Below are 22,798 nucleotides of genomic sequence, written 5' to 3'. Positions count from 1 at the left end.
TTAACTACAATATTGATCAATCCTAAGTTTTCTCCTATCACAGCTATTAAACTCTGTAACTGTTTCAAAGTCATTATTGGCCTCATTTCCTTCCTCTCCGGCAACTGAGTTAGAAAGGACAGCTGTATCTTTGTAGTGACTGGTTGTATTGATACACCATCCAAAGTGCAATTAATAACTTCACCATGCTCAGCGGAATATTCAATGTCTGCTTTTAAAATGTTTACCCATCTATCAATAGGTTCCCTTCTTTGCAAAGCATTGGAAAACCTCCTTCGTCTATGTGGCTGAATCTGTGTTTGAAATTCAGTTCTCGACCAAGGGACTTTACAGATAATTGCATGTGTGGGGCACAGAGATGCGGTAGTCATTCAAAAATCTGGTGAAACACTGTTATTGCACAAAGAGGGATTCTATGCAACTTATTATGTGACTTGTTAAGCACATTTTTATTCCTAAACTTATTTGGGCTTTCCATAACAAAGAATACTGAATTGGCTCAAGACATTTCAGCTTTAAATTTTTAATGAATTTTTTTTTTTTTTTAATGAAAAACACAATGCCACTTTGACTAGTATCTCAATTGAATCCATTTTAAATTCAGGCTGTAACCCAACAAAATGTGTAAAAAGACAAAGGGCTGTGAATATTTTCTAAAGGCACACATACGCATACACACACATACACACACACACACACACACACACATACACACACACACATACACACACACATACGCATACACACACATCAGCATACATGTAGTGCATAAACTCATACACACACACATAAGCATATATGTACACACATACACGCAGACGCACACACTCACACACACACTCCCTGTAATCCCTCAATTCTGGCAGTGATTCCTTGACCTCTTTCTGACTCTCTGACCTCTCTCCTAATCCCCATTGTGTGTGTGTGCGTATGTCTCTTTGTATTTGCGTCTCTGTGTGTGTGTGTGTGTGTGTTCTAGGACGGGCAGTGTGATGGAGCGCAGGGCCATCACCCCTCCAGTGGGATCCCCAGTGGGTCGACCCCTCTACCTCCCCCCCGATCGGCCGGTACTCTCACTGGACAAGATCGCCAAGAGAGAGTGTAAGGTACTGGTGCTGGAACCTGGAAGAGACTGAGAGACAAGGCGAGAGACAGGGAGAGGTGAAGGAAGAGAGGGGAGTGCTGGTGCTTGAGCCAGGTAGAAACAATGAGACTGTGAAGATGGGAGGGAGTGAAGGAAGGGAGGAAGAAGGGAGACATAGATAGAAAAAGGGAGAGAGAGAGAGACATCTCTCATGCTGAACATTTCCTACATCCTACAAGGCACGCATGAACAATGATTTACCACACAGACAGATAGACTATCTGACACACACTGAATGATTGACTGGACGTGAGCCACATCATTTGAAGACACTGGAGAAGTTACTTTCAACAACATAATTTCACATTTTTATCTCAACAACATTTGATGTTTTTATATCACTGTAATGTCAACATTCCATTTCATTCCTTGTTTTATTCCTTGTGTAATGCTGTAATTTAATGTGTAAATAATTGTTAAGGTTTTAAACAGGGTGAGCATTTTGAGAATTTTTTCACTGTAGATTACTGTGTTTACCGTACAGGGTTATGGTAATAGCCAATACCTTGTAAATACATATTGTTATACACTGGTATACATTTTACACAGTATATGTAATGTAATACTTGGATGTTAGAATCTTTTTTTTTTGTGAAAAACTGGATTTTGTTACTGAAAAACTGGATTTTATTAGTGAAAGACTGAATTTTGTTAGTTTACACACTGTTAGATACACTTATCTAACGTGATGGATGTCAAACTTGTGATTAAAAAAAGTAGCAGGAGACCACAGGGTTGAGTTCTGTTGCATTGTGGAATAACTCTAGCCTGGTCTCAGATCTGTTTGTGCTGTCTTCACAACTCCTATGGTCATTGTCACGATAGGAATTGGCAAGACAGCACAGACAGATCTGGGACCAGGCTAGATCTGTTTCACCCGTGGATAGTGTCATCGAGTTCACTCTTATTAGAATGTGTTGTATTTCAGTGGCTTGGAGCCACACAGTCTCGGCACTGTATTTAGTAGTTAAACAAGTAGTCTACCAGAGATGTTTTTAGTTTATGCTAAATATATTTATTGTCCGATTTGTATAATTTAGATTTTCTTTTATCAGCATTTACTTCTGCTTAAAAGTCTTAAAAGTGCTTATACTCCTTAGTACACTCCAGAGTACACATATTGTACATAGAAGGACACACTCCGTAACACAAACTTCATAGTCCACACTCCATGATAGGGAACAAATTATTTCCCTTTCCCTTGTTATACTGCTGTTCGCCCTGTTCCCTATAAAGTGCACTACTTATGGACCCTGGTCAAAAGTAGTGGACTAGATAGGGAATAGGGTGCATTTGGGACACAATCCTTACACTGTTGTTCACAGCTGTTAAAACTTTGATTACAGTGGTTGATCCTGTTGATTGTTGTTGTTATGCCATTCATTCACACTTTACCTTATTATTAGGGATTTAGTCCTGGGTAACAATCCAGAATAGTGGATTATTTAGAAATCGTAACGTCCGTTACTATAGCTACGTTTACATTTGTGTTGAGAACATTGAACAATGGTGTGTGTGTGCGCAGGTGTGTGTGCATGTGTATGTGCGTGCCGCTTTAAGCATTTGTTGTATGTTTTTTGTATGTTTGTCTAAAATATTATTTTATTTCCTGGTTCAATTGCCAATGGAAATGACCAATGGGTCTTTATCCCTGATGTAAATTACAATGTGAGGTTGGGGACATTTCAATCAGATTTTTTTTTACTGTGTGTCAAAAGCCCCGTTTATACCTGGTTCTAGCATGCATCCTTTGTCCTGATCTTTTCCACATTTTGATTGTGCCCACATTTTTAGACAGGTGTTGACAATCAAAAGACACATTGTGATGTGATTTTGATCAGATCATTCTGCCCACCTCCGGAGGTAGTCAGGCACGCATTGTGTCTTTGTATCTTACAAGTGTAGACGGATCTGGACAGAGAAACCATTTTAGTACATTATTCCACCCATTAAAATCATTGACAGGTGGCACCATTGACTGATTACATCAATATGTGTCTTACAATACATAAATAAATCTTATTTTGAAAGAGTAGTGAAATAATTAGCATAAAGGAAGGGATCAGGAAATCTGGTCACAATGCAGACACATTGGATGGATAAAAGACACGTTTTAATACCATGTGTAGACACATTTTTGGAAATGTGGGCACATACAGAATGTAGACAAGATCAGGACAAAGGACCCATGTTAACGCCAGGTATAAACCGGGCGTATTATGCCTTATTTTCCCTGGACACAAAGTATTCTGTGTGTTCTGTTCTGTGTTTAATTTAGACGTTTTTATCTCTATATCTTTACGTGAAGACAAGAAATAGACGTACCCAATACTGTGTGTACAGAGGATGTGTGTTATTTAGTTTCTTATGTTTAATTTTGTTTAGATGTTTTATTTCCTGGAATTTAACTGAAAAACAAAACCATTCCAACTCAATTTTCATTGTTCCCGAACACTTGATGAACAAAAGTTTGGTCACAAACATTTCCATTCCTTTCCTCTTGTGATTTTAAAACAATGTATTATATTACTACTTGGACCAATGTAGCTCACAATATGATTGTTTATGTATATTAGTGACTTATTTTTAACAGTCATTGTTGTTAAGCACTTGAATTGATTTGACTTGTATTGTTCTTGGTTCTTTGGACACACAAACAACAAATGCAGTTGATTGTGTCACAGATGTACTGTGGCACGTTGTTTGCTAGCAGTCTCACTGGCCTTAGTTTAGGTCTTGCTTGTTTTTAGATGCATTGAATGCAAACGTCTGTCAGGGAAAAGTGTTGGGGTAAAAAAAAAATGTTTTGGGTCACTCCTCGTTTGTTGCACTCTTGAAGTGTGAATAAATACAGTTGGAGCGATTGGGAAGTTTGTGTGCATTACTGTAGGACAGGTAAGACAGGTAAAACAGACACAGGTGTATTACTGTAGGACAGGTGGACATACACATATGTGTTACTGTAGGACAGGTAAGACAGACACAGGTGCATTACTGTAGGACAGGTAAGACAGACACAGGTGTGTTACTGTAGGACAGGTAAGACAGACACAGGTGCATTACTGTAGGACAGGTAAGACAGACACAGGTGTGTTACTGTAGGACAGGTAAGACAGACACAGGTGTGTTACTGTAGGACAGGTAAGACAGACACAGGTGTGTTACTGTAGGACAGGTAAGACAGACACAGGTGTGTTACTGTAGGACAGGTAAGACAGACACAGGTGTGTTACTGTAGGACAGGTAAGACAGACACAGGTGTGTTACTATAGGACAGGTAAGACAGACACAGGTGTGTTACTATAGGACAGGTAAGGCAGACAAGGCTGACATGACAAGTAATGTTAAGCTTGCAGCAACAATTTAATACACTTCAATAAATTACATCTCAGGCACTTCAGGCATTTTATAATTGCACTTTTCCCTGGATCACATCTCGTAATTCATACATTCTCAAATTACAACAAAAGCATTAAGTTAATAAAAGCAGATAATATAATGACAATAATATTAACAAATTCCAAAAAGAATAATGTGGCAAATATGTAACATTGACGTTACGGACTGTTCTGAATTGGTGTGTATTGTTTGTGAGTGATTGAGTGTGTGTGTGTGTGTGTCTGTCTCTGTGTGTGTCTGTCTCTGTGTGTGTGTGTGTGTCTGTCTCTGTGTGTGTGTGTGTGTGTGTGTGTGTCTGTCTCTGTGTGTGTGTGTGTGTGTGTCTGTCTCTGTGTGTGTGTGCGTGTGTGTGTGTGTGATATCCGTACATTCATCTGCCAGTAAATATGAAACTCGTATGTTCTCTACTCTTCTTTCTCTCCATCTACATGGGAGTCATGATGTCGCTTGCGTTCTTCTGCTGGTTGTCCAGGTTTTCGTACATGACGTCGCTGTCCTTAAGGTGCATGTGGTATTGGATGCCTAGTAGAAATTCAATTCATAGAATTATAAGCGAGGGAGGGAAAGTGGGAGAGAGAAAGTGAAGAAGGACAAAGAGGGAAAGAGAGAGAGAGAGAGAGAGAGGTGTAATGTTTATTATTATCATGAATTTGTTGTTTTATGACAGGTACTATTAGGTCGGTCCAGGAGTTTCTCCTGGCCAGGTCACCAAGGTCATCAAGGGTTTAGTTGGGAAGGATGGGAGGGCAGAACTACTTGTCATGCAATCCAGTGGATGAACGAAAGCACTTCTTTTTCACAGTATGAGCATTGATTTCACAATTTCCCTCCTGATCATGGCTTCATAGAATTACAAAAACTTAAGTTTATGCATAAGGGTCAAAATGAATGAAGGTTATGTTTAAGTTTATGTTTAGGAACAAGGGTTAGGTTAAGGTTAGTGTTATATCAGTGAGGTTAAGGTAAGGGTTGAGGTTATAGAATTATGGCACGGCAAGGTCCACTTGCCTCTGTAATAAATCAACTGAATAGGTTGGTGACAGGTGACAGGTGTTTTTCTTGTGCTTTTCTCTTTAGCTGGCTGCCAATAGTCTGCTTCAAAATAATTGACTCATTTAAAATGGGAACTTTGTTCTACTGGTTCAAATTCAGTGTTTACTATATCCTTCCCATCTACATCCTTCGCCTGGTTTTATTGGGATAATATTAGCTAAGTAGGTAAAAAATAATGTAAGTGAAGGTAAAAGTTGACATATGTTTTAAGTGAGATTAAGATAGGCACTTACTTGAATCTGTGTTGTCAGAATCACACTTTTTTGTTTTTTTGTTCCTGTAAAAAGCCAAATGGTTTAGAGAGTTAGCATCCATTTACATAGGACTACAAATACTGCACTGACAGGTGACATTGGCTTTTTTCTGTCTTGTACACTGAATAATAAAGCAAACTGTCATGGTCAACTTGATCTTTGATTATTTCATGTTGTCAAGAGTAGATTTTGCACTACGATAATAGGCTGTGTTTTAGTGGTTGTTGTACAGTCCTTACGTTCGACAGCATTTGTAGCATAACACACAGATCAGCGCTATGATGATGACTCCCAGAGGCACTAGGACTGCGATGAGAATGATCGTGTTCTTATCTGTGGGACGAAGGAGGAGACAGTTACAACACCGGTATGCCTGTATGCTATTTCTAACAACTGCTAGGTCCCAATAAGGATTACCGGGTTACAATACAGTATAGTATAATACAGTACAGTATAGTACAGTCCCATAGAGTATAATACAGTATAGTATAGTATAATACAGTACAGTATAGTACAGTCCCATACAGTATAATACAGTACAGTCCCATACAGTATAGTACAGTACAGAATAGTATAATACAGTACAGTATAGTACAGTCACATACAGTATAGTATAATACAGTACAGTATAGTACAGTCCCATACAGTATAATACAGTACAGTATAGTACAGTCCCATACAGTATAATACAGTACAGTATAGTACAGTCCCATACAGTATAATACAGTACAATACAGTATAGTACAGTACAATACAGTATAATACAGTCCCATACAGTATAATACAGTACAGTATAGTAGTCCCATACAGTATAATATAGTACAGTCCCATACAGTATAATACAGTACAGTACAATACAGTATAATACAGTATAGTACAGTCCCATACAGTATAGTACAGTATAGTACAGTCCCATACAGTATAATACAGTACAGTATAGTACAGTCCCATACAGTATAATATAGTACAGTCCCATACAGTATAATACAGTACAGTACAATACAGTATAATACAGTACAGTCCCATACAGTACAGTATAGTACAGTCCCATACAGTACAGTATAATACAGTACAGTCCCATACAGTACAGTATAGTACAGTACAGTGAAATACAGTACAGTATAGTATAGTACAGTACGGTATAGTATTAGCTCCAGTTAATCACGTACCCAGGCCTCCGCTGGTCTCGGTCTTCTCGATCTCACAGAGGTTGCCCTCGAAGCCCTCTTTACACTGGCAGGTGAATGAGTCAACTGTAGTGTTAGTGTCAGAACAGGTACCGCCATTTAGACAGGGGTAACCCAGACACGGACTCACTGAGAAGAGAGGGCCAGAGGGTACGTTTATTATCAAAGACATGGCAGTCCATTTTGCACACTGAAGTTGTTCTTATTGCAACTACTAGGGACACAAATGCATGTTTCAGTAGCCACACACAAAGACACACACTCACCTTTGTAGCAGTCACGCGCGTAGTCGAAAATGGTACAGACTTGTGTGTCGGCACAGCCCTTGGGTTGGCACACGGCGCCCGAGGCCGTACATTCACACGACAGGGCACAGTCCTCTGTCACAAACTTCTCCTTGAGCTGGGTAGGAAGGGAATGGAGGGATGGGGAGAGAGAGAGACATTCAAATGGGGTAGAGAGGGAGACATGTACGAGGAAAGAGGCAGAGTTATACACACCACACCGTGCAATGTTCTGCAACAGCTGTATTAACTCACCGGGTAGTATCTACCCAGGTAGTTGCAGCCACACTCGCTATAGGGCACACAGCTGCCTGTGCTCATGGCGAAACTGGGGGCACACTGGCACCCTTCAACACAGGCAGTGAAGTCACAATCGGAGGGCGCGGCCAGGTCAGCGCAGGAGGCGGGGCAAGGGGACATACACTCAGAGTAGGTACTGTTGTCCACACAGCTCAGGACTAGGTGGGAGGAGAGGCGGGAGAGAGGGAGAGAGGAGGGGGAGAGTGAGGGAGGAAGTGAAGAGAGAGGGAGAGAGGAGGGGGAGAGTGAGGGAGGAAGTGAAGAGAGAGGGAGAGGGGGGGGAAGAGAGGGAGAAAGTGAGGACACAGGATTAGCAACAAACACATAAGGGGTGTTGAGAGGAGGGCAGTTGAAAATAAGTATTACTGCCAAAATGATTTGGCAGAATCAGTTTAGCAGTTTGCTAGGGATTACAAGTGAAGAAAAAAAACATCATTTATTAAGAACACAGCAGTGAGGGAATGTATTTTGGTTGTGTTTCAGATAGATTGTGTGTGTGCACTTGTGTGTATATAATCATTTGTGTGTGTAATACCAGAGTGTGTGTGCATTATTGCATGTGTGTTTGCGTATGCATTTGTGTGTCTGTGAGTGTGCGTGTGCATTTATGTGTGTTTAATAAGATCTCTGCAGTGTAGTGTGTGCGTGCGTGCATTTGTGCTTGTGTGTGTGCTCGTTTGTGTCCGCGAGTGTTTGTGTGTGTGCACACGTTTGAGAGTGTGTCTGTGTGCGTATGCATGCATTAATTTGTGTTTAATAACATCTCTGTAGTAATGTGTGCATGTGAGACCGTGTGTGTGTGTGTGTGTGTGTGTATAATGACATCTATATATTACATATATTAGTGTGTGTAATAATAATAATCTGGTGGGTGCTTATACTGTATTTCACAGTTGCACAAGTGTGTATTAATACGCATTTGTGAATTGGAAATGTGTCTTTTGCATATCCCAGCTCATTCTCATTGTGTGTGTGTGTGTGTGTGTGTGTGTGTGTGTGTGTGCGTGTGTGTGTGTGTGTGTGTGTGTGCGCGCGTGCGCTCGCGTGTCTTACCACAGCCCAGCTGTTGTCTCCATTTGCCCAGTTTGACACCGGCCTCCTGGCATGCCTGGGCGTACACCTCAAAGCTGTCACAACGTAGAGATGCGGTTTCCTGATCCGCACACAGGTCAAACACACAGTCCCTAAAACGCACACACACGACAGTGAGTGGAGGGAATAGTGCAGACCTACACACAGATCCGAACACAGTTGTATGAACATATAAAGCAGAATATAAATTCAAGTTATATGTTGAGAGAAAAATATCAAACATACCCACCTGTAGCACACATAAACACTCTTTCACACACACACACACACACACACACACACACACACACACACACACACACACACACACACACACACACACAGTCTCTACTCACTCCTGGAAGCTGTTGGGCAGTAGTTGGGCGTGGCAGCCAGCGAAGGGTCCTGTAGGGTTGGACAAGGCTCCGCACTGTTTGTTACCATTCAACTCAGCCAGCTGAGCGTCCGTACAACCTGCTGTCTCAAAGCCAGACTCTGGGTCTGTCTCCACATCACGCCTAGGGAGAGGGTGAGAAGAGGTTGAAGAGGAGGGTGAAGAAGAGGTTGAAGAAGAGGGTGAAGAAGAGGGTGAAGAAGAGGGTGAAGAAGAGGTTGAAGAAGAGGTTGAAGAAGAGGGTGAAGAAGAGGTTGAAGAAGAGGTTGAAGAAGAGGGGGAAGAAGAGGTTGAAGAAGAGGGTGAAGAAAGAAGAGGTTGAAGAAGAGGTTGAAGAAGAGGGGAAGAAGAAGAGGTTGAAGAAGAGGGTGAAGAAGAGGGTGAAGAAGAGGTTGAAGAAGAGGGGGAAGAAGAGGTTGAAGAAGAGGGCGAAGAAGAGGGGGAAGAAGAGGGGGAAGAAGAGGGCAAAGAAGAGGGCGAAGAAGAGGGTGAGCGAAGGAGAAAAAAAACAAAGGAAGGAGAGTCATATTTAGTTATGTACACTTGATCATCTCAACAAACCTATTTTTCAGTCGGTTGTGTTTATAAATAGATTATGAATGAACCAACAAATAAATTAATGAATTAAATGTTTTTATATACAAGCGAGTGATTCCTTCCCACCTGTGCAGGTGCACCATCTTGGGGAGGTCTGCTGTCACTAGCTCCGCCCCCTGCCTGTCAGTCACTCTCCAGCTTTCGCCGAACTCGTCAAGTTTCTGCGTCACAGTTCCGTCTGGTTTCATGTACTCGTTCTTGGAGGATCCATCGTAGTTCCCACACAGACCTCTCACCCTGTTCTTGTATGTACTGGGTAGGATCACCTCTGTTAGGGAGGGAGAAAGAGTATTGCACGAGTACAAGCAGTGCTCTTCTTAATAAGATATTTAATAATTTTATTAATTAAATGATTAAGTAAATTAAATGAACTTTCTAGACCACACTGTTCTTCTCCTAGCCCGTCTGATAACTCTTTGTAGCTGCCCTATGGACGTGACGTCATCTATCTCCCTCCCTCCCTCCCTCTCACCTCCGTGGATTTTGCCGTCGAAGCGGACCGTCATGCCAAAGTCGGTGACCAGCTGGACGTTCTTGGAGTTCATCGTGATGGTCAGGCCGTCTCTAGGACTGAGAGGAGGAGCCACACGCTCACCGTTCACCTACACGGGTAGTGAGAGGACGTAAGAAGTTATAACTGTTCATGGAGATGACACAAGAGGTTCTAACTGTTCATAGTGATGTCATAGTTGACCTGGAAGGTAACAGAGAGGAGAGTCTCATGGTTTTAGAGCTAGATTACCATCGCCAAGGCTACAGGCATTGTTGGATTATATTATATTGAACTCACCAGGACAACTTTCTTCTGCAGGAAGCGGATGCTGACTCCATAGACATCGACATACACCTCATCCAGGTAGGAGATCTTCTTGCTGCCACCACGACGGACGTTCTTCCCTCTGACCTGGAGGGAGGCCAGTGAGCTGAGGAGGGAGTGGCCCTCGGTCAGGGTGTAGGTGTAGGGGCCCTGGAAGTGGTGCGTGAACCCATCAAATGTACGGTAGTGGGGGTCGCCGTGGATATTGCACTTGTCGAATTCTGGAGAGGGGTAAGGGGGGGGAGTGGCAGAGAAAGGGAGATGAAGTAAGATGGGGAGAGAGAGAGAGAGAGAGAGAGAGAGAGAAAGAGAGAGACAGAAAAGTTTGTATTGAGGAAGTATAGATGACAAATAGTAACTTTCTCCTAAAATATATTTTAGGTAGAAATGGCAGTGGGGGCAGAGTTGCAGGGACAATTTTGAGAATAGAGTTGGGACTTACTCTCAGGTTTGCAGTAGAGGTCTCCATTTTTGTCCAGAGTGCAGACAGAATCATCCTTACATTGAAAATCAGAACAGGTGATGGAGCCGCCCAGGTTACAGGTACACTTGCCATCACAGTGGTCAGTCACCCACAAGTCTCCCATCTGCAACACAAACACACACACACACACACACACACACACACACAGAACACACGTTAGGATTACGGCTGACTGTTTATACAGTATGTCTAAAGAAACCTTGTATGAATGGTATTATAGAGGATGTGTTGAATCTGTGTCTGGCTGGTGGAGTTTGGATTCTTGTCTAACCAAACTTGCTTCACAGTTGAATATCATGCAGGCTGTGGTACAAATATGTTTGCCATCTGACAATCCCCTTAAGTTGAAAGGAACCTTTCGGTGTTTAGTTGGGGTGTATGACTGGTAAAGTAGTGCGGGTAAGCGGGCAATGATTGGTCAACGAAACAGTAAGCACTCACGTCATGGTACTCTCCATCGGAGTCCACACATCCACACTTGGCCAGAGGGACACACTTCCCGTCGCTGAGTACGAACCCCGCGTCACACTGGCACCCCTCGACACAGGTGGTGGAGGGAAGGTGGCAGAACATGGGGAACAGGTCGGAGCAGGTGGGCGGGCAGGGGGGCGTGCAGTCAGAGTAGTGGCTATTGGGGGGGCACGGCAGGGCTGGAGGGGGAAAGAGAGATGGTGGAGTTAGACGATAATCAAAGAGCCTATCTTTCTATACAGTACAGTAACAGTAACAGTAACATTGGCTCTATGGATGCGTTTCATCTGGTAATTGCAGCATCATTGGTCGACAGTACAGGCCTACACATGTAGTACTTTTACCAATTCAATTCCAAAGTCCACTCCTTTCCTTCCATTTTCAGTCATTTATATAGCCTCCTATGCCCAACCTCCCTCCCATACTCTCTCCTTCCATCTCACCCCACCCTCTCCATCTCCCTCCCCCTCCCCCCATCTCCCCCATCACTTACGACAGAATGTGTTGTTTCTCCAGTCGACGGTAACCCCAGCTGACTGACAGGCCTGTGCGTAGGCTTCCACGTTATCACACAGCGTGGCCTGCATGCCGTCGTATTCACACATGTCGTACACACAGTTCCCCAGGAAGGCCTCCGGGGGCAGGAAAGAGTGGCAGGGCTTGAACTTGTCGCCGAGGATGATAGAAGAACACAGGGTCTCGTACTGTTTCTCTTCCTCTGCCGTGCAGTTAGGGTGGATGTTGGGACGCTCATCTGGCGAGCACCTGGAGGGATGGAGGGAGAGATGGAGGGAGGGATGGGTTAGATAGAGGGATGGAGAAGAGGGAGAGTACCCAAAAATGTTACCTCCTGCCAGACCATAATGATTAATGATCAATCACCAATTTGTGTCGCTAGAATTACACGTATTTTTTGCAAGCATTGTACAGACAGAGTGGTTTACTCATGGTCTATTTGTACCTGGTCTATTTGTACCTGGTCTATTTGAACATTGGCTTGCCTTAAGGCTATATATTATTAAAGATCCAGGTATCTAAAATATAAACGACATAGACAGGTGTCAGTGTTTCAGGGACACTCAGGTGTACAGTAACACATGATCTGACCAAGAAAAAGCTTTAGTGGTAGCCTCCTGGCCTAAAGTACAAGGTCAAAGGTGAGGGGTTAGAGGTTACTGACCCTGGGTCTGAGTCTCCCTCGGACTTCCAGCTGTTGCCCAGTTCTATCACGTCCTTGGCCGGGTTTCCATCTGGCTTCAGGTTGTCGTCTTTGGCGTTCATGTTGTAGTTACCACACATGCCACACACCTGGACAGACGGAAGGAAAGAGTTGTGAGTTGAAATTGAGGGAATAATATAAGAGTGAAGTTTGTACAAGAAATAGTGTCAATTACTTTTAAAAAAAAGATCAATAAAATACATGTGGATAGAATTTGAACAGTAGGGCCTCCCGAGTGGCGCAGCGGTCTAAGGCACTGCATCGCAGTTTTAGAGGCGTTACTACAGACCCGGGTTCGATTCTGGGATCTATCACAACCGGTCGGGCTCTATGACGTTATATAGCACTAAGATGGCACTCAATGAGCTATGTACGGCCATAAGCAAACAGGAAAATGCATCTAGAGGCGGCGCTCTAAGTTGCCGGGGACTTTAATGCAGGGAAACTAAAATCCATTTTACCTCATTTCTACCAGCATGTGCAATCAGAGGGGGAAAAAACTATAGACCACCTTCACTCCACACACAGAGACCCGTACAAAGCTCTCCCTCGCCCTACATTTGGCAAATCTGACCATAATTCTATCCTCCTGATTCCTGCTTACAAGCAAAAACTAAAGCAGGAAGCATGAGCGACTCGGTCAGTAAAGAAGTGGAATATGTTCTGGGATTCTTCCGATGGCATTGAGGAGTGCACCACACCACACTGGCTCCATCAATAAGTACATTGATGATGTCGTCCCCACAGGGACCGTACGTACATACCCCAACCAGAAGCCATGGATCACATGCAACATCCGCACTGAGCTAAAGGGTAGAGCTGCCGCTTTCAAAGAGCAGGACTGAAACTCGGACGCTTATTAGAAATCCTGCTATCCCGTCCGACGAACCATCAAACAGGCAAAGATCAATACAGGACTAAGATCGAATTGTACTACACCGGCTCGGATGTGGCAGGGCTTGCAAACTATTGTAGACTACAAAGGGAAGCACAGTCAGGAGCTGCCCAGTGACACGAGCCTACCAGACAAGCTAAATAACTTCTGTGCTCGCTTCGAGGCTAGCAACACTGAAGCATGCATGAGAGCATCAGCTGTTCTGGACGACTGTGTGATCATGCTCTCTGTAGCCGATGTGAGTAACATTCACAAGTCCTCAGGGCCAGATGGATTACCAGGACATGTACTCCGAGCATGCGCTGCCCAACTGGCAAGTGTCTTCACTGACATTTTCAACCTGTTCCTGACCGAGTCTGTAATACCAACATGCTTCAAGCATACCACTATAGTCCCTGTGCCCAAGAAGACTAAGGAAACCTGCCTAAATGACTACCGACCTGTAGCACTGATGTATGTAGCCATGAAGTGCTTTGAAAGGCTGGTCATGGCTCACATCAACACCATCATGCCAGAAACCCTAGTCCCACTCCAATTTGAATACTGCCCCAACAGATCCACAGATGATGCAATCTCTATTGCACTCCACACTGCCCTTTCCCACCTGGACAAAAGGAACATCTACGTGAGAATGCTATTCATTGACTACAGCTCAGCGTTCAACACCATAGTGCCCTCAAAGTTAATCACTAAGATAAGGACCCTGGGACTAAACACCATCATCTGCAACTGGATCCTGGACTTCCTAAAGGGCCGCCCCCAGGTGGTGAGGGTAGGTAACAACACATCTGCCACGCTGATCCTCAATACGGGTGCCCCTAAGGGGTGAGTGCTCAGTCCCCTCCTGTTCTCCCTGTTCACCCATGACTGCATGGCCAGGAAAGACTCCAACACCATGATTAAGTTTGCCGACGACACAACAGTGGGAGGCCTGATCACTGACAACGATGAGACAGTCTATAGGGAGGAGGTCAGAGACCTGGCCGTGTGGTGCCAGGATAACAACCTCTCCCTCAACATGATCAAAACAAAGGAAATGACTGTGGACTACAGGAAAAGGAGGACCAAGCACGCCCCCATTGTCAGCTGTAGTGGAGCAGGTTAAGACCTTCCAGTTCCTTGGTGTCCACATCACCAACAAACTATCATGGTCCAAAAACACCAAGACAGTCGTGAAGAGGGCACGACAAAGCCTATTCCCCGTCAGGAGACTGAAAAGATTTGGCATGGGTCCTCAGATCCTCAAAAAGTTCTACAGCTGCACCATCAAGAGCATCCTTACTGGTTGCATCACTGCCTGGTATAGCAACTGCTCGGCCTCCAACCGAAAGGCACTACAGATTTGACTTAACACTTATTTTTCTTGAAACTGCATTGTTGGTTAAGGGCTTGTAAGTAAGCATTTCACTGTAAAGTCTACACCTGCTGTATTCGGCACATGTGACAAATAACATTTGATTTGATCGGGAGTCCCATTGGGTGGTGCACAATTGGCCCAGCGTTGTCCGGGTTAGGGAGTGTTTAGCTGGGGGGGGCTTTACTTTGCTCATCGCGCTCTACCGACTGCCTGCAAGCTGACCTCGGTCGTCAGGTGAACGGTGTTTCCTCCGACACATTGGTGCGACTGGCTTCCGGGTTAAGTGGGCGGGTGTTAAGAAGCGCGGTTTGGCGGGTCATGTTTCGGAGGACGCATGACTTTGACCATCGCCTCCCGAGCCCGTTGGGAAGTTGCCGCAATGAGACAAGATTGAAATTGGGGAGAGAAAACGGGTCAAATAAAATCAAATAAAATTGAACAGTGTGGATAATTCCAAGAATGAAAAGGGCAGAGAAAATCATTAGAAGTCCCTTTAAAATGTAGGTCGGAGTATTTCAGTATGGACAAGACATGTAATTGTGTGAAAGGCTTAATTTTACCATCAGTATAAGTTGTATAATACACATTATTGTACAGCAGCATTACTATAGTTGGGCTCAGTCGTACCTTGTTGAAGTACTCTCCAGGGACGGTGATCTCCAGGTGGTGGACTCCATCAAACTTGACCATCAGGCCAAAATCAGTGTCCAGTAGACTGTAGACACCACTACTCAAGACCCTGGCCCCGGCCACACCGATGGACAGAGGAGTGCGTACCCTGCGCCCATCCAACTGGAGAGGAGAGAGAGAAATAGAGAGGGGGGGGGATAAAGTAGAGGCGATTAGTGGAAATCAATAACGAATAAGGCATATGGGTTGTTGTACCTCAAACTTCACTATCACAGCTTCCATGGGCGGTTCCACAAAGTGGCTCGCCGGTGGTGAAGCCCCCCCAAAGATAATGTATTAGTACACCATAGATCCCTAGGCAATGACCACGCTACCCTGCCAGCTTCATTATGAGATACCATAACTGTATCTCTACTATCTGACTAAAACGGTGAGAAAACAAAGGAAACTGTGCTCAGGATTGAGCCAAAGCGTCAAACTTCTACTTTTCACTACTCTTGACGAACGTGATTCGAAGCATGCTTACCAATGGATCCCTCTCCCTGTTTTGTGTTTTCTGTCTATGTTTGCTGCGATGAGACTGAGACATAAGCCTGTAAGCCATACACACATTTCTACTCTCACCAAAAACAGACAACTCCATCTCACCAGAACTCTGTTGCTCTTTTGAAGCGTGATGTTGGCGTTGGGAAGATAGACCGTGACGGAGCGCACGTACGACGCCTCCGGTTGGCCACGCTCCTCGTTTTTCGCCACGATGGTGAACGGAGTTACCTTGGTGGAGTTACACACCTGAGGGAGAGAGGGATAACGGGGGGGGTCAGAGGGAGATGTGTTACAGGGATTGGGAGAGACAGAGGGGAAGAGGAAGAGAGGCAACAGTTACATACCTCCACCAGTGTATAGGTACAGGTGCCCATGAAGGTGTGCATGACACCATCAAAGGTGTAGTAGTGAGGATCTCCGGCCACATGACACACACCCAAACCTGGGGAGAGACATTCATATCTGGGTTAGTGATGTCTTCTTGGGAGTTCTTCATATACAGGCAGTGGCACATTCACTTCAAATCACAAGTGAAGATACTTAGAGCTGGTTTTCCAGCCACAGATTAAGCCTAGTCCTGGACTAGGTCTTAGAAGCAATTTCATGGTATCCAATTATTAGTAGTTACTGTCTTGTCTCATCATTACAACTCCCATATGGGCTCAGGAGAGACAAGAGAGTCATGTGTCCTCCGAAACACAACCCAACCAAGCTGCACTGCTTCTTAACACAGCACGCTTCCAACCTGGAAGCCAGCCGCACCAATGTGTCAGAGGAAACACCACAAACCTAGTCAGCGTGCACTGCACCCGGTGCGCGATGAGACATGGATATCCCTACCGACCAAACCCTCCCTAACCCAGACAACACTAGGCCAATTGTGCGTCGCCCCATGGACCTCCCGGTCGCGGCCAGCTGCGACAGAGCCTGGGCTCGAACCCAGAGTCTCTGGTGGCACAGCTAGCAGTGTCTTAGACCACTGCGCCACCTGGGAGGCCAGAAGCATATCAATGGAGATTCTCAAAATGCTTTTTAGTTCAGGACTAATAATTCATTATAATTAGGAATCTGTATCTGGGAAACCAAAACATTTCTGTCCCAGTAACAGTAGCAAAATAAACAACACAACAAAGACTAAGAAAAAGCCCTGAAAGGTGGTGTGGCATTTACCTGTTGAAACACATTCCAGCTCTCCCTCCAACACCTTACACTCCTGGGCGGGACTACACTGCCACGGCTCACAGACAATGTTGTTGCCAGGGTTACACTTACAACGCTCCGAACAGTCCAGCTCAGTGAACCAACTGTCTCCCACCTAGAACACACACACACACACACACACACACACACACACACACACAAGGAGAGATATGGACATAAGACACAGTCCCACAGACATATAACAATCAACCATGTTAGTTAGTCAATAAACCACTTCATTATTTTAGTCAATCAACCACATGAGCTAAATGAGCTAGCCTCTGTTTGCACCCTGCCTATAAGTCGCAGGTCATTGTATTGACTACTATGTAAACTTCACTAGTCAAGTCATAACTTGGTTCCTCCATTCTTACAGGCCTGTAGTTGTTATCTTTGTCGGTGCAGCCACACTGGCTGGGTGGAACACACTTGTCACCGCTGAGTAGCAGGCCCGGGTCACACACGCACCCCTCTACACAGGGCTGGGCACAGGTGGCGTTGAAGGTAGGGTTCTGACAGCTGGAAGGACAGGCGTTACCACATGGCTCGTAGTGGCTGCCTGGGAGACACTTCAGAGCTGGGGGGAGACGGGAAGAGAGAGAGGGGGGGGGGGAAACATGAGTTACTGATGTGCAATGAGAATCATCTGTGTTGCTGCTGCCCAAGAAAGGGGGAGAACAGAGGGAACATGGGATTTGAACTGGTAGTGAGACTTATCCTTGTGGCACACCACTTTCACAATCTTGGTGTTACCCAATAGAGATAGGACTCAGTACACGTAAAGTACTCAAAGGTGTGTTACAGCACATGGAGCACGGTTCTGTTATAGCACATGGAGCACAGGTGTGTTACAGCACATGGAGCACGGTTCTGTTACAGCACATGGAGCACAGGTGTGTTACAGCACATGGAGCACGGTTCTGTTATAGCACATGGAGCACAGGTGTGTTACAGCACATGGAGCACGGTTCTGTTACAGCACATGGAGCACAGGTGTGTTACAGCACATGGAGCACAGGTGTGTTACAGCACATGGAACATAGGTGTGTTACAGCACATGGAACATAGGTGTGTTACAGCACATGGAGCATAGGTGTGTTACAGCACATGGAGCACAGGTGTGTTACAGCACATGAAGCACGGTTCTGTTATAGCACATGGAGCACAGGTGTGTTACACCACATGGAGCACAGGTGTGTTACAGCACATGGAGCACAGGTGTGTTACAGCACATGAAGCACGGTTCTGTTATAGCACATGGAGCACAGGTGTGTTACACCACATGGAGCACAGGTGTGTTACACCACATGGAGCACAGGTGTGTTACAGCACATGGAGCACGGTTCTGTTATAGCACATGGAGCACAGTTCTGTTATAGCACATGGAGTACAGTTCTGTTATAGCACATGGAGCACAGTTCTGTTACACCACATGGAGCACAGGTGTGTTACAGCACAGGTCCGTTACAGCACATGGAGCACAGGTCTGTTACAGCACATGGAGCACAGGTCTGTTACAGCACATGGAGCACAGGCGTGTTAGTTAGACTACACACAGTCGGGAAGGTGTGTGTGAATGCGTTTGCGTGCATACCTGTGTTTCAATGTGCGTGCGTGTCTGCGCGCATGTCGGTATGTGACTTACGACAGAAGGTGTTATTCCTCCACGTGATGGGTACTCCAGCCCAGGCACACAGGTCAGCGTAGCTCTCTATAGCCTGACACAGGGCCACCGTCTCCCCTCCCGTAGCACACTGGTCGTACACACAGTTCTCCTGGTAGATGTTGGGGGGAACCACTGCGTGGCACGGCTTGAAGATACCTGAGAGAGAATGGATGTAGAAATGAATGGTGCTAAATAGCTGGGACAGTGAAGAATTATCAATAAATAGTTTGAACATTGTTCAAATTATATGTAGTAACACAATAGACCAAAAAATGCTGTAAGACAACCGAGAGAATTGGACAAATGACCGATGAGTAATGGTCGTAGTAAGTTAGCTGACAATTCAGGCACAACTCTCTCACTTATCTCTAGAATCAATGATGTTTCGTTTAAATACTATTTCTTGTTCTACAGAAATGAGTAATGGCTTTAGTAAATGGAGACTGGCAGATACAGTACAAGTGGTATGTAATAACATGAATATAACACGTTTTGTGAAAGAATGTACGTGGATTGAGCATGTCTATGATTTTCTGGCTGGTGTTAATGTCCGACAGCTGTAATTTGTGTTTCCATGCGTCTGTGTGTGTTTCTCTGTGTGTGTGTATGTGAGTCTCACCGCTGGGGTCAGAGATCATGCCACAGCTGGTGGGTTTCTCAGCTTCTGCCTCAACCTTGGGATCGCACCCCTCCTCTCCTCCACCGTGGGCACAGCTGAAAGAAGAGAGAGGGACGGAGGGATTGATGAAAGGAAGAAAGGAAGGGATGAATGTCAAAGACGTCCCTGTCGAGGATGGAAACGAAATCTCCTCGATGGAGTCAGACCTATAGGTCATAATTCATACAAAAACAATGGAATCTAGGCTAAATATAACATAGTCTGGTATCTTAGTTCAGACTACAGTTCTTCCTGACAGTGCTGGATAAATAAAAACATTGAAACTGAAACATGAATGTGTGTCGTGTGTTTCAGGTGTGTGTGACTCACTCGGGGCGGTCGTCGGGCACCTGCCAGCTCTCTCCCAGTTCGTTTGTGTTGCCGGCTGGCTTACCGTCTGGCTTGATGTTGTCATCACCGAGTTGGCCGTTGAAGTTTCCTACAATAGAGGATAGATGGAACCAGTTATTACTGCCCACATCAACAGCTACTTTGCAAACTGTTAGCTGGGTTGGGGTAAAATTATATTTTAAAGCAGTCAAGTCAAGATATAAAATGATAGGTGTTCAGACAAGACTACATAAATCTACTACCCACTACAAAGGGGATATGATAAAATTGGGTGAAATAACTTACGAGGGCTTTTTTTTCCATGCCTGGTTTCTTTTAATCACATGATTGATTGATTATCTCTTACCACAGAGTCCACAGAGCAGACCGTTGTAGGAGGAGGGCAGAGTGACGTCAGCGTGGTGGTTGCCATCGAACCTCACCCTCAGGCCAAAGGTCGTCTCCAAGACAACAAACTTCCCGCTCAGGTAGATCTTCACCCCACTGGTCAGAGTCACAGGAGGGGTCACCAGGGTTCCGTTGACCTGGAAGAGATGAGAGGAGGGTGTAACCATTTTAAATTGGAGTTAACTTAGCAGATTGTACAGTACGTGGTTATCTACTGATAATGTACAGCATTTTCACTGGTATGCATTCTTGTTTTCGTATTCCATTTCAAGACATTTGCTCCCAGTTTGTTCCTACTTTGCCACCATAACGTCTAAAGTCTATTTTTACTTCCCACACTTGTGAAGCCTTACCTTGCCACTCTGCCAGCATAACTGAATAAACCAGGTCGTGCTGTAGCTTTACCCTCCCATTGTTCCTCACCTGTATTTTGCGCCCTTTCCCCAGGACGACGGTGACCCCGTACACCTTGACCACGACGGCTTTGACGTACGACACCTTCTTGTTGCTGCCTCGGTGCTCGTTCTGGGCGTCAACGGTGAAGTGCGGCATCCCGGAGGTTTCGTTGCAGGGCTTGGTGAGGGTGTAAGAGCAGGAACCCATGAAGTTGTGCACCCTCTTATCGAAAGAGGTGTAGTGAGGGTCACCCTGGACCGTGCAGATTCCCGTTTCTGTGAGTAGAGGAGGGTAGAGTTTAGATTTGAGTTGATAATGTTTTGTTTTCATAGAAGTTTAAACTGATGTTTTGAGGGCGCACTGATAGCCCCATTTACAATATTTCTTATAAGAACGTACACATTTCAAAAGCTACAACTGCACGAGACTGAGACCCCGCAATTGTATAGTGCTTGTCGCCCAAAGACGCTTTTCAATCTTACCCCCCAAAATAAAGGCCAAGTAAAATAAATAACACACACCAAAAAAAATTACATTGGCATCTGTACTTTCCCTCCTGTTTCTGTGTGTGTGTGTGTGTGTGTGTGTGTGTGTGTGTGTGTGTCGCACCCAGTGGGTAACATCCTAACTCTCCGTCCTGCAGGCCACAGCTCTCTGTCAGGCTACAGGTGGTGTTGTGACACTGTATCACCCCTCCGCCCAGACACACACACTTCTCCTTACAGCCCTCCAGGTACCAGTCATCACCTACCTGAAAAACACACATCATGTTCAGACTACAGTACCTGACTGCCGTGAATAGCCCAGGGAAATGTTAATTTCGTTTTATTTATTAACCTTTATATTTTACAGGGAAGTCAACAGGTATCTTTTACAAAAAAAAAGTCTAACATGAAAAATACAAGATACAGCACATATAAACGTTGTGTACAGTTCAGTATCAAGTTTTGGGTATTTCTGAATGTGCACGTGTAGTGACATTTTGGATGTGCATATTTTATTTTATATTCGGATGATTTAGCAATGTATTGTATTTATACTGTATCCTAATGTACCCTTTACCAAATCTCGATGCTTTACAGAACACACCGAAATTGTCAAAGTGAAAGAGAGAATCATACTCACAGGGTGGTAGTCTCCGGAGGAGTCGACACAGCCACAGTCTTTAACAGGGACACACTTGTCGTCACTGAGGATGAAGCCGGGGTTACACTCGCAACCCTCCACACACAGCTCTGAACAGCCAGGGGCGCCGCTGACACCCAAGCAGGTCTCGGGACAAGAGCTCACACACATGGAGTAGGAACTGTTAGGGGGACAGGGCAGGGCTACGGAGGGAGAGCAAAAAGAAAGGGGAAGGCAGAAACAGGGTTACAACATATTGTAACAAATCTGGGTTAAAGGGGCAGTCAGCGGTTGAAACAATAACAAAGCATGCTTCACATCAAATCAAACTTTATTTGTCACATGCGCCGAATACAACAGGCGTAGACCTTACTGTGAAATGCTCACTTACAAGCCCTGAACCAAAAATGCCGTTCAAGAAAGAGTTATGAAAATATTTACCAAATCAACTAAAGTAAAAGATAATAAAAAGTAACACAATAAAATAACAATAACAAGGCTATATACAGGGGGTACCGGTACCGAGTTAATGTGCGGGGGTACAGGTTAGTCGAGCGAATTTATAGGTAGGGGTAAAGTGACTTTGCATAGTTAATAAACAGCGAGTAGCAGCAGTGTAAAAACAAATGGGGGAAGGTCATAATGTAAATAGTCCGGGTGGTCATTTTATTAATTGATCAGCAGTCTTATGGCTTGGGGGTAGAAGCTGTTAAGGAGCCTTTTGGTCCAAGATTTGGCGCTACGGTACCGCTTGCCGTGTGGTAGCAGAGAGAACAGTCTATGACTTGGGTGACTGGAGTCTTTGACAATTCTTTGGGCCTTCCTCTGACACCGCCTAGTATATAGGTCTGGAGGGCAGGAAGCTTGGCCCCAGTGATGTACTGGGCCGAACGCACTACCCACTGTAGTGCCT

The 22,798-nt window shown here is 44.8% G+C and overlaps 2 protein-coding genes across 2 annotated transcripts in view; one reads left to right on the top strand and one right to left on the bottom strand.

Moving 5' to 3' along the window:
- The window catches only part of trappc14 (trafficking protein particle complex subunit 14), a 33,340-nt gene extending 29,333 nt beyond the window's left edge, over positions 1-4,007 (top strand). The window contains exon 11 of the mRNA XM_024373351.2: positions 980-4,007. Coding sequence (XP_024229119.1) covers positions 980-1,136 — 157 coding nt within the window. The 3' untranslated portion in view covers positions 1,137-4,007. The remainder of the gene's footprint in view (positions 1-979) is intronic.
- An 838-nt stretch (positions 4,008-4,845) lies between these two features.
- The window catches only part of zanl (zonadhesin, like), a 35,870-nt gene continuing 17,917 nt past the window's right edge, over positions 4,846-22,798 (bottom strand). Inside the window, exons 26-52 of the mRNA XM_024373350.2 lie at positions 21,886-22,088; positions 21,370-21,511; positions 20,788-21,035; positions 20,324-20,501; positions 19,957-20,065; positions 19,588-19,682; positions 18,948-19,124; positions 17,677-17,879; positions 17,273-17,417; positions 16,447-16,544; positions 16,205-16,348; positions 15,554-15,718; positions 12,636-12,763; positions 11,949-12,220; positions 11,426-11,634; positions 10,943-11,087; positions 10,474-10,721; positions 10,156-10,285; positions 9,750-9,951; positions 9,049-9,210; positions 8,675-8,805; positions 7,577-7,779; positions 7,304-7,439; positions 7,020-7,166; positions 6,090-6,183; positions 5,830-5,873; positions 4,846-5,065 (exon numbers count right to left, since the gene is read on the bottom strand). Of these exons, the coding sequence (XP_024229118.2) occupies positions 4,968-5,065; positions 5,830-5,873; positions 6,090-6,183; positions 7,020-7,166; positions 7,304-7,439; positions 7,577-7,779; positions 8,675-8,805; positions 9,049-9,210; positions 9,750-9,951; positions 10,156-10,285; positions 10,474-10,721; positions 10,943-11,087; positions 11,426-11,634; positions 11,949-12,220; positions 12,636-12,763; positions 15,554-15,718; positions 16,205-16,348; positions 16,447-16,544; positions 17,273-17,417; positions 17,677-17,879; positions 18,948-19,124; positions 19,588-19,682; positions 19,957-20,065; positions 20,324-20,501; positions 20,788-21,035; positions 21,370-21,511; positions 21,886-22,088 (4,256 nt within the window). The 3' untranslated portion in view covers positions 4,846-4,967. The remainder of the gene's footprint in view (positions 5,066-5,829; positions 5,874-6,089; positions 6,184-7,019; positions 7,167-7,303; positions 7,440-7,576; positions 7,780-8,674; positions 8,806-9,048; positions 9,211-9,749; positions 9,952-10,155; positions 10,286-10,473; positions 10,722-10,942; positions 11,088-11,425; positions 11,635-11,948; positions 12,221-12,635; positions 12,764-15,553; positions 15,719-16,204; positions 16,349-16,446; positions 16,545-17,272; positions 17,418-17,676; positions 17,880-18,947; positions 19,125-19,587; positions 19,683-19,956; positions 20,066-20,323; positions 20,502-20,787; positions 21,036-21,369; positions 21,512-21,885; positions 22,089-22,798) is intronic.

Source organism: Oncorhynchus tshawytscha, linkage group LG15, assembly GCF_018296145.1.
Source record: "Oncorhynchus tshawytscha isolate Ot180627B linkage group LG15, Otsh_v2.0, whole genome shotgun sequence".
Lineage (NCBI taxonomy): Eukaryota > Metazoa > Chordata > Actinopteri > Salmoniformes > Salmonidae > Oncorhynchus > Oncorhynchus tshawytscha.
This window is presented reverse-complemented; position numbering and strand designations above follow the sequence as displayed.